General features: G+C 55.6%; 1 protein-coding gene across 6 annotated transcripts in view; it reads right to left on the reverse strand.

Annotated features, from left to right (window-relative positions):
• The window catches only part of Spire2 (spire type actin nucleation factor 2), a 47,052-nt gene that overhangs the window by 16,080 nt on the left and 19,443 nt on the right, over positions 1–11,529 (reverse strand). For 2 of the 6 annotated variants that reach the window (XM_015495928.2, XM_048792462.1), the window contains one exon: positions 3,883–3,926. The exons of 1 other annotated variant lie outside the window; for it this stretch is intronic. In XM_015495928.2, the coding sequence (XP_015351414.1) occupies positions 3,883–3,912 (30 nt within the window). In that variant the 5' untranslated portion in view covers positions 3,913–3,926. Of the gene's footprint in view, positions 1–275; positions 3,822–3,882; positions 3,927–8,920; positions 8,923–10,412; positions 11,476–11,529 lie in introns of those variants that run through there. 3 more of the 6 variants (XM_048792461.1, XM_048792460.1, XM_048792459.1) reach the window with 3 other exon arrangements.

The following is an 11,529-nucleotide window of genomic DNA, read 5'->3' on the forward strand; positions in this document are numbered from 1 at the left end:
TGCTCAGCCTCTGGATGGCCATCCTAAGTGACGGCCGCCATTTTAAGAGAAAAGTTTTGCTTTCCTGCCCAAGGACCTTTCTGAGAAAGGCTCACCACTCCCTCATACCAACCCTCATTAGGACCGCCCGGCTCTGATTCCCAAGCCTCCCCCGTAAAAGTCCCAGAACCCAAGCCTGTTTGCCCTCCCCCACAGAGAGGGCCGTTATCTGTCAGCTCTGACAAGTGAACTCTGGGTGTCTCTCTGCCTGGCTCCCACTCTCATCCCTTGCTTACCCGTCTCTCCTCCCTTCACCCTGGCCCACGTGCTCCCTTGGAGGGCTGGGTGTGCTCCAAGCACTGTGACAGGCCACCAGCTCTGCTGAACGCAGTGGACAGCAGGGCCACCCCAGCCTCAGTCTCAAGGTGGCCACATTCTCCCCTGAACGCATCACTTCCTCAGGGAGCCTCTGTCTGCGCCTTTGTCGACTCCTGCTGAAATTCTCTGCCATCAGGTAAGTGAAGAAACCCGTGGTCCCAAGTCTAGCTCCCCCTTCCCTCTGGCGACTCCTCAGACCTTTCTCCAAAGACAACTCTGCTCTAGGGCATCTCCTGGTGACCTGCTCAAGACCTTCACAGGCACTGACTTTGCAGAGATCTGGCCACCGGTGACTCTGGGTGGGTGGGGAGGACTGGCAAATGATCATCCCAGCTCCATGTTCAGAAGATGGCAAGAGTCCCATACTTGAGGCCAGCATCTGCCTCCTTCAGAAGAGTGGAGGAGGAGACTTCTGATCCCTGACTAGGCCTGGCCATCACCCCCTGCCAGCCTGAAGCAGCCACAGAAGACCGATGTTTAGCCAGGCTCGGTGCACATGCTTGAATCCCAGCAGCTAGGAGGCTGAGGCAGGAGGATCACAAGTTCAAGGCCAGCCTCAGCCACGTAGTGAGACCCTGTCTCAAGATGAAAAAAACAAAATGGGCTGGGGGTGTGGCCAGTGGAGAAGTGCCCTTAGGTCAGATCTCCAGTGCCAAGGGGAAGAAAGAAAGATCATCACCTCTCACAGCCTTAAGACTAAGGGTGCAAAGTTTCTGGGGGGATAAGATAAAAATCTAGGATGAAAAAAGATATATACTAAGTCTCAAAGGAACCGCCCAGGAGCCAGGAGAAGCAGGGACCAGAGCTGTGAGTCTTGAGCGACGCGCCCTTGGAGCATGCCCCGTGGAAGGAGGAAGCTCAGAGCTCCACCCTGGGCCACCTGCAGTCCTCTATAGCATTGCCCGGCCCAAGGCGGGACTTCTCATCTAGAGACAGCCCACTTTCTCCCCTGAATGGGTCTCTCCTTCCTGAATAAACCTCTGTTTATTTAGGAAATCATGCAAAAAATATAAATAAATAATGACACTCCTGCCAGGTGTGGTGGCCAAATTGATAATCCCAAACAGGAGGCTGAGGCAGGAGGCTCACAAGTTCAAGGCCAGCCTGGGCAACTTAGTTAGACCCCTGTCTCACAATGAAATGAAAAGCACGGGGTACAGCTCGGTGCTCGCACTCCCTAGCCTGCGCAGGTCCGGGCTCATCCCCAGCATACGACCTCCCTGTGATCTGCTGGGCATTGCTCTTAGTGCTAACGGACTTTCATGCTTTTCTTTTATGACATGGATCAAAAGGATGCATTTACGCAAAGACACTCTCCCAGTCGGAGCCTGGGCTGAGCCTGGTGTAACTCTTCTGCTTGGCTGTGGACAACCCACCGACACCATCTCTCATCTCGCAGTTTGGGGAGAGAGGCACAGAGAGGTCAGGTTGCCTGGGCACAGCTTGCAAAGAGCTGGGCCAAAGCTTGGCCAGGCCTGGGTCTGCTGTGTAGAGTCCTCAGCCTTGTCCCTCACAAGGAGGCCACTGCCTTCTCCGGGAACCGTCTGGGTCACTGCTTCAGGGCCTCTAGCTTCCTGTGTGCCCACCTCTGGGAGCCTGGGGGGCCAGGGCCTGCGCCATGCCGAGCAAGAACAGGGGCCAACCCAGTGCCAGGCGGAGGGCCAGCAGGAGTGCAGGGCGGCAGTGGGCCCAGGGTGGCCCCCTGGAGGCCACCTCAGCATGTCTGTGCTTTCTGCAGACGAGCATCAGGGACACAGCTCCAAGCCACACCCTAGACTCGAGAGCAACAGCCACAGCCACAAAACTCTAGCAGAGGGTCACACCTGACAGGTGCCAGCCCGAACCCGGCCCAGGCAGGCGAAGCCCGGGGTCACGGGGGCTCCAGCAGGGCCTCGGTGCCCCTCCTGGGTGCCACGGTGACGGGGGCAGGCAGGAGTGACAGTCCCCACGAATTCCCAGTGATCCTTTCTGGCCTCTGGGTAGGTGCCAAGAATGAGCGAGGAGGTCGGAAGGGCATCTCACTCCTACTCCGTCTGCCTCGAGCTCCAGGCTGGGCCACTGTGTGGCTCTGACGGTCTTTCTCATGCAGACCACCCCACCCCATGGACAGGAGGACAGACTGAGGGCACAGGAGGAGAGCCCCTCTTCCTCCTGGCCTGAGCGAGTGCCACGCTGGGGAAAGTGCCACCTGCAGTCCAGTCTTGTCCGATAGCTGCGTCAGTGAGAGGTCTTCTGTGCCTCCAGTCACGGGAAACTCTCTGGAAGTCAAGAACGCTCCTTCCCACAAGGAGGTCTAGGCAGTCGGCCAGGCTCAGAACCTCTAGCCCTGCCGGCATTCCAGCACTGGACAGGCTCAGCAGCCTGGGCGTGGTCAGAAGCCGCAGGGGTCCCGTGGCACCTCATGCAGCCCGAGTAGCCCCAGTCGAGACGAGGTGCAGGCAGCTCCCCTACTGGGGCTACTCGCTATCAAGTGAACCTGGGGCCTCTGAGAACAACGACCCTGACTGGACGACTCCCATACACCGTTGTTGTGAATACTTATAAATTCTTAGCTGTAGATGGACCCAATACCTTTATTTTAATGTGGTGCTGAGGATCAAACCCAGTGCCTCACACATGCTAGGCATGTGCTCCACCACTGAGCTATGGCCCTAGCGCCTCTTTATGAATCTTTTTAAGGCATCCTTTGGAAAGTTTTCAAGTAATAGACTACTTGGGGACTCTGCACAGCAGGGGCCAGCTGCCACCCAGGAGCACTGCACTTGGGAAAAAGAAACTATCCAGAATATTATGCAGTCATGAAAAGGGATGACTAACCACCCCAGGGCAATGCAGATGAGTCTTGGAAACCACACACAATTGTTTGAGGAATCTCTATGTAGGATAAGAACGGAGCTGGTAAATAAACTCGGCAATGTGCTACTTAAATGGCAGTATTCCAAGGTGAGGGACTATGTGAGGTGAGACACACTGCTAGTTTCTGGGTTCTCAACAACAGATGGTATATCCTCTTCTGGTCTGTGCCCACTTCCCCCTGAGTGTGCCACTGTGTTTACTGTAAAACAGGTGTTATATCAGAGCAGTGGTCTAAAGACACAGAGAATAACCAAATCCAGGACGCGATCTCGGGGCAGGTGGGTGGAGGAGGAAGGGGGTTTGAGATGTGGGCTGGGTGGGAATTCCTTGGCTTGTGTCCTGGGCTGGTTTTCCTGTTTGCTCCTGAGACCCACACCCAGCCCCCAGCATTGTGCCTGTGAGGCCAACCAGGCAGAGGTCATCACCCACTTCCCTCTGGGTCAGTAGCAACTCCTCCCTTGCTCCTGCCCCAGAGCCCTTGACACCCTGCTGGGCCCTCGCCGCCTGTCCTCTGTGCACAGCTTCCTCCCAGGCCCCGCGAGGCCCTCTGGGTGCTGCACTGTCCTGCCTCGACGAACAACTACAGGACGTAATATGGTCATAGTTTCCATTTCACAACGCAGGTTCACTTTCACAGTATCAAGTCGTCTTTAAAACTGTTTTAAGTACCTGAGCTTCTGAGCTGGCTGGGGACACCATCGTGGTTGTGGGCTCTGCAAGAAAAGACAGCGAGTCAGGTTCCCTCAGCAACCCCAGGACCCCAGGACAGGCTGCTGCCCCTCCCACAGCTCACCCTGACCCCAGGAGCCCACAGACAGGCGGCTCCCCAGCACCCCTGCAGCTGCGATGGCCACCCTGAGCCCCCAGCCCCATTTCCCTGTAGGAAAATACAGTAATCCCCCCATTCTCCAAAGGAACCCCAGAAAGTTCATTGCCAGCTGAGCCACCAGGTCACTTGCAAGGCCCTTCAGGAGCCAGCTCTGGGCAGGACACCTGGGTGCCAAGAGTGACTGTCCCTTTCTGCACTAGAGAAGGCAGACCCCAGTGCTCCGCAGTGACTGCTCAGAAGAGTGGTCAGCAGTGCTAGTGAGTGGGTCCAGGCCTGCTTGGAGACAGAGGGGAAAGGAGGGAGCAGCTCAGGTAGGTGGTGTCTGCAGGCAAGAAGCCGTGGTCTGAAGTGAGAAGCTGTGACGCTGGGAACTGAGGTGGCCGGCCTCCAAGTTACACTGTCAGAAGAGACTTGGGCTCAAGGGAGCCGACAGGCTTTGCCTAGTGGGAATGTCCACCTCGGACTGCGACTCCTGGATCTGAGGCCCACTACAAGCTCAATGTGAGACTGAGTGGCGCCAGGTAGTGAGCTGGCATTCTGCAGGTGCTCATCCATGTCTGCCGAATCCAACCCAGGAAGTGGGTAGCTCAGGCACCCATTCACAGATGAAGAGACAGAGGCTCAGAGATGACCTCCTGTGCTCCAAGGTATCACAGCTAGTGGGGGGGGGGTAGTGCCAGAGCAAGGCAGGGGGACCCCAGAATCTGTACCACCAGTTGCTGCCCAAGCCCCCCGCCCCCCAGGTTCCCAGGATGCAGAAACCCATCCACACATGCGACGTGCAAGGGGCCTTGAGTGGGCATGGGAGCTCATTGCCTTCACTCCTACTAGAAAGAGGTGGGACGTGGGAAGACAGACCTCAGGATGGTCTCTGCACGAATCTGCTAATGCCACAAACACTTTCGAAACGCCATCAAGAACCAGGAAGATTGCCCAAGATAAAGGAGACTGCCACCCACTGCGGTGATGGGAACAGTCCAGGCCAGCATCGGTGAGGTCAGGAGAGGCCAGCAGTGTGCAGCAGGCCACAGGCTCCTGTCCTGGGCCAGCGTCCTGCCTGCTGGGCAGTCAGGGAAGCCGGCAGCCACAGCTGGCTCCAAGCCGTGGGAGGTAGAAGCACCCGACCCAGGACCGAGGTGCTTCCTGGAGGCCAGTGCTGGGTCATGCTGCTGGTCGGGAAGGGCAGGAGGGGCTGACCGGGAAGGGTGGCCAGCCCTTCCAAGCTCTGCACACTGACGGCACACGCAGTCTAGCTCTGCAGCCAGCTCTCTGTGGAAATGCTCTCAATGCTTGTGTTCAGCATATATTAGCAAAAACAAAAAAAAAAAATCATGCCAGAATCAAAGTGTCTGTGAATCTTAATTGTTTTAGGAACTCTCCAGGGTTTGATGAGCAAGCTGGGCCTGCTGAGATGGGGCATGAAGGAGATCTCTCGGGGAGGCCAAGCTCGGGCCTCCATGAGGCTGTCACAAAACTCCAGCAAATTCCAGCCTCTGTCAGCCACTTCATGGGGGTGGTGCCAGGAATCCCCCTCTGTGGTGAGGAAACTGGGGCTCAGGCAGACTCAGAGACTTGCCTGAGTCCACCCAGCTAATAAACGGCAGAGCTGGGTCCCCGCCAAGCCTAAGCACACTCCTGACCCACCCACCCAACAGTCCAGGTGTAACTGCCCGGAGCTGCCCTCACTGGAGTAGGCAGAAGCAGACGGAGGCAGCAGGGACCCAGGAGATCACGTGTCTATGGTGAGACCCCCAGAGGGGAGTGGTGGTGGGAGCCTGTGTCTTCGGCCCCGGCCTTCCAATGTAGCAGGTCTGCTTCCCGAAGCCTTGCCACCCGGCATGACGCCACCTGCCACTCACTGTAGCACCTTCTTACCACAAGACACTGGAAATACACACACACACACACACACACACACACACAGGAACAGGGCATCCTGGTGTGGAGTGGGAGGGCAGAGGGCAGCTCTAGGTTTCAGAGCAGAACCTGTGTGCTGGTGTGCGTGAAACTTCACACTGTGGCTAAGAGGCCAGTAGGTGGGGACCATAACACAGGGCTCTGGGACGCTACTCTCTCTGCAAGTTCTCAATTTGGGTCTTGTGGACGCACTACAGAGTCAAGAAATCAATTCGTGCCAAAGGGTGCCATTCAACGTGCAGTGCTGCCCTGTCTGAGAGGTGGGGTGGAGCCCAGAGCCAGCAGACTTTGGAACCAAACACCCTGTGTGCTCCCAGCAGCCCAGGGTCTCCACCACCTCGGTCCCCTGTTACGGGGAGACACCACCCCCATGATCACTGTCAGGGTGAGTGAAACACACCCAGTGTTGGTGATCTCAGAGCTTTCCACAAAAGCTCGTTCCACAGTCAAGACTCTAACTGCAAAACCTAGTAGGGCCCGAGGTGGAGCGTCAGCCTTCAGGAGCCGGAGGACGCCCACAGGGAGGTTCAGAAGTCGCAAGCTCTGTTTGTTCAGCAAACACAGAGCTCTTTGGGTCAAAGGGATACAGGTGTGTCCCTCCTCCTGGGTCACTTCTGCCCATCCTTGGGCTGAGATCCGCACGATTCTCCACACACTCCCCAGGGGCTCCCCTCAGTCCACTGGGCAAGGATCTGAGAGGAGACCCAAGTCAGGGGATTCGAGAACCTTGCGTGGAGTGTGGATTCTAGAACCACCTGGAACATTCCTGGGCCCCGCAAAGATCTACTGAAGTGGAATCCGTGGGAGGGACCAGCACAAGGTGGTTCTGACCACTGGGGTGGTTCTGACTGTTCAACAGGTGTAGTGGGGCCCTGACAGCAGAGGGTGGGGTGCAGAGACCTATCAAGGAAGGTGTGGCAGGGTTCATGTTCCATCATATGTAAATTTCACATCAAAAGAAGGAATTACAAACAAACGCTAAGCTCTGGTTAACAGCACACATGCTGAAGTATTTAGGGGAAATAGATTGATGGGTATCCAACAATTTCCTGGAAATGCATCAAGAATGAGCTAGGCGCCATAGCACACACCTGTAGTCCCAGGCACTCAGGAGGCTGAGGCAAGAAGATCACAAGTCCCAGGCACACCTGGGCCATTCAGCAATACCCTGTCCCAAAAATAATTTTTAAAAATAGGAAAAAAAAAATAAAAGAAGAAAAAATGGAGAGCGACATGACACCCAGATATGAGGGTGGAATTGGGAGTGTACACACCTGCAGGCCCCGTGACTTCTGCGTGGCATGGCCGGGGGGACACAGGCGGCAGACGTAGGCAGGACGGCCAAGAGCTGACCTAAGGAAAAGGCTATTCTGGATCTATACCCTCTCAAAACAGAAGAGAATGGGTTTGTGTCACCTCAAGCCAGAAGGTTGTGCAGATCTGTCCTGAAGCCACAGGTGCCCACACTCTCCTTTCTGCTCACCCCTCAGTCCCTGGAGAGGACCAAGGCAGATGCACAGGGGGAAAGTGGGATTCCCTGGGAGTGGACAGAAGCCGAAACAGTGGCTGGGAGCTTCCTCCCGCTGCCCAGGCCCCCCGTGCTGGTCTGCCCAGCGAGCAGACACCACTTCCAGGCCCCTCTCCTCCCTCTTAACCGGGCCTCTGCCTCGCTCTGAAGGGTCAGAGTTAAACCCTGGCAGTCTGTCCACAGGGTTTAATCAGGCCCCATGCCAGGGCCAGATCATCCAGCCCAAAAGGCTGAGGGGACTCCAGGTGCACCAGTGCCCCAAGATTCCTGGTGCTGCACTAGAGTCAGCTCTGTCCCATGTGGGGCAGAGAACCCCCCGTGGATGCCAGGCAGGCAGCTGGTGGGTGTGTGGAGGACGCGGCTGGAAGGCGACAGCAAGCTGAACCTCACGCGTGACGCGGGGCCCCCAGGCTCCTGGACACGTGGAGCCCTTTCCAAAGTCACAGCCCAGGTTGGGTGGTAGCAGCTAGGACAGGCACCTGGGCCGCACGTGTCCAGGATTTATGGGAGGGCCAGCCTGGCATGGGCAGCGTCAGAGAGGTCACACACACAGAAGGTGGTTGTCCTGCAAGGTGAGGCTTGCTCAGAAGATGGATTCCAGAAATCTGTCTGCCAACACACCTTGCTCACACCCCCACACACCTCACAGCGACTGTCCGGCAGCCCTCTTCCCGAAAGCACTGACCGTCAAGAAATGTGCAGCACAGCAGCCCAGGCCTTCACTGGCACCCCCAAGGCGACCGATGGCCAGTCACACACCTCTAAGGCACAGGCCATGGTCACACCCACAACTGTCAATTCAGGTGGCTGTTTTCCCTGTGACTTGGGGTTTCTCATCTGTGGAGGAGGCTCTTAATGACACAGCTCTCCCAGGAGGAGTGACCCCACACCTCAGCACCTGTCCTACAAGCACCTCTCAAGGTTGGCTCCCATCACGGTGAGGAAGGAGAGCTCCCACCCTCCCGGGTGGCCTCTGTCACCCTTCACCATGACTGCACTGAGTGGCCCTCAAGGGCAAAGAGCACAGCTCCCAGAGTGCCTGCCATAGCCAGGCAGGGGACCTAGCTGTGACAGGCACCTCCAGCCATGGCCAGGACTGGCAAGGACGCAGCTGTAAGAACCACCAGGAATATTCTGGCAGCCAGGAGACTTGGGAAGGGGAATTCTCTCTGGAAGCAGAATCTGACCTTTCTGACCAGCTCCAGCTTCTCCCCAGCCTAACTACGGACACCAGCCAAGGCAAGACCACTCAAAGCTCATCTGCACACATCTGGGCAGAGGGACTGTGCTGGCCACTGGTGGAACTCAGGGACCTCCAGCAGCAGAGACAGCCAGCTGTGCAATTCCTGATCCCAAAGGTCCAACCCCACTCCTCAATAGCAAAGGGTCCCATTTCAGCACCTGGCAGGAGCACGCTGGGCCAGGAGACACACAGCTAAGTGTCTGTGGCTGGCACAGAGGCCAGCTCACACATGCAGCAGCAGCACCCCTGGCTGTGACTTGTGGGCCCAGGCGCAGCGGACCCCCTGAGGCCAGAGCCTGCTCTTGAGCACTGCTGGGGGCGAGAGTGAAAGACAAGTCAGCCCTGTGGACACTGTGGTCCAGTTCTGGGAGGTGTCTTTTTATAAATTTATTTTTTATTTTGTGGGGTACTGGGAATTGAACTCAGGGACACTTGGCCACAGAGCCACATCTCAGCCCTATTTTGTATTTTATTTAGAGACAGGGTCTCACTGAGTTGCTTAGCACCTCGTTTTTGCTGAGGCTGGCTTTGAACCCATGATTCTCCTGCCTCAGCCTCCTGAGCCGCTGGCATTACAGGCGTGCACCACCACACCTGGCCTGGACAAATGCCTTTTAATGGCCTTTGTGTTAGGAACCTGGGGCTACAACATAAAAAGGGAAGGCCTTGTATCCACTCAAGAACGAGGAACTAGCAATGGAGCCTAACACTGCTCCAGAGGACCCTGGGGACAGCCAGGCTCAGACCCACAGTCCACCCCAAGTATAAAGGGTGGGGCCTGACTGAAAAGGTAGAGCATCAAAAGGCAAGAGCTGGGGATGGAGCTCCAGGGTAGAGTTTGAACTTACCATGCAAGAGACGCCATCACCAAAAAGAAAAGTGGGCCAATAAAAATGAATAGAAATATAGCTGTGTAAGTGAGCGTGAGTGCAAGGCAGGAAGTAAAGGGAGAGGAGGCAGCCATTGCTCCCCTCACCCCATGGGCACCTAGCACCAGCCTCCACTGTCCCCTGGGCATCTTCCTGGAAGAAAGCTGGGCCCGAAGCTGGATGCTCCGGGGGCCGATGCCCAAGTCCCACTTTGCAGAGCACATTCTTGTGGGGCAAGCCACCCTGGGACTGCAGGAGGGTGGATCCACTGAGAGCCCTGCAGGCCGCCTGACCACTGGCTGTGCTGTATACGGGAACGGGTCTTGCTTTGGGGAGCAGCTCACTCTCCGCTCCACAGAGCTTCACCTGATGGAGTTTCCTGAGTCCATTTTAAAAAATAATCCTTTCCCTATCTTGAGGTTTTAATAATGGCCTCTTAAAAATAACTCCACAGGCTGACACATTTCCCATTCTTCCACTTAAAAAAAAAAAAGAGAGAGAGGCAGCCAGGCGCAGTGGCACATGCCTGTGATCCCAGTGGCTCAGGAGGCTGAGGCAGGAGAATTGCGAGTTTAAAGCCAGCTTCAGCAACTTAGCAAGGCCCTATACCACTCAGTGAGATTCTGCCTCAAAATAGAATACAAAAATGGGCTGGGGATGTGGATCAGTGGCTAAGTGTCCGTGGTTTCAATCCCCAGTACCAAAAATAAAATAAAGGCAGACAGAAGTCATAAGCCATCACCATTGTGAGGAATGTTTATGAACAGAAACCAGACCAGAGACCCTGCTCAAACAGAGATAAGGCTCTTCAACGCCGGTACTGAGCTTTGACTCCTCAGCCAGGAAGTGCCACTAGATCTGTGATGACTGCTACATTTGTGATGACTGGGAAAAAGCAGCAGAGAGAATCCTGGGGGATAGAGAGAAACAGATGACCCACATCCCAAGCATGGCCCTCTGATATTTGGGACAGAACCAATAGGAAGCCCAGCTTGGCTTGCCCACAGTTCAGGGAGACACCAGGAAACCCCAGGGATAGCTGCTATGGTTGTGGGCAACAACTCACCACTCCCAGTCTGCTTGGGTTTTCCCATCCTTAAAAATCAGAGGCCAGACTATAGACTCCCTGCAGTCCTGTCCTGCTCTGCAGAGCTGGGAGCCAGACCCTAGGGTATCACTTATCTCCAGGGCTGGGGTAGGCCCAGGGAGCATCTTACCAGGAGGACAGAGCCTCAGGAGAAAAGTTCTGTGAGTATGCAGACTCCAGGTGAGAGCAGGTCACTGTGCACCTGCCCCTCCGCCCAGTCAGAGTATGAGTGCAGAGTCCAAATTCTGCCACTTTCTGAGTAATTTTGGACTTTCTGAGGCCTGGGCCTCAGCTTACCTGAGAGTAAAGTGGGAATAATACCATGATGTCTGTGCTTACTATTTCCACCCATCAAATCAATGTATCAATGCTTTTTGTGCAAAATTCAACTTGCAAGTGTCACAGGCAGGGGTTGGAAGGAAGAGGAAGCTGAGGGAGAAAGCTGCAGGCTCCTGGGGGTACACAGCAGGCCCCTCCCCACTGTAAAAGGCAGCCACTGTCTGCTGCCTCTGCTGGGCTTTGCCCTGCTCCTGCCCGGTCTTCCACAGAAGCCTGCTCCAGAGCCAGGGCAAGGCCATAGCTGAGGACCGGAGGGAGGCCAGGCTTCGACCAGTGCACACAGCCTGCCTTTGTGCTCACAAAAGGGTATCAGCTTTGGGGTAATATCATCCTATGCGCCATATACAAACCTTCCATTCTCCAGGGAGGAAAACAACTTAAAGGGGAAAGTACCTAACCAGGTAAACGCACCACTTTCAACAGACCTCAAACATATTTCAGGGGCTAAGTTGTTGGGTGTTTTGGATAAAAAAAAAAAAAAAAAAAAAAAAAAAAAAAAAAAAA

This window comes from Marmota marmota, unplaced genomic scaffold (assembly GCF_001458135.2).
Source record: "Marmota marmota marmota unplaced genomic scaffold, marMar, whole genome shotgun sequence".
In the NCBI taxonomy this organism is placed as follows: domain Eukaryota; kingdom Metazoa; phylum Chordata; class Mammalia; order Rodentia; family Sciuridae; genus Marmota; species Marmota marmota.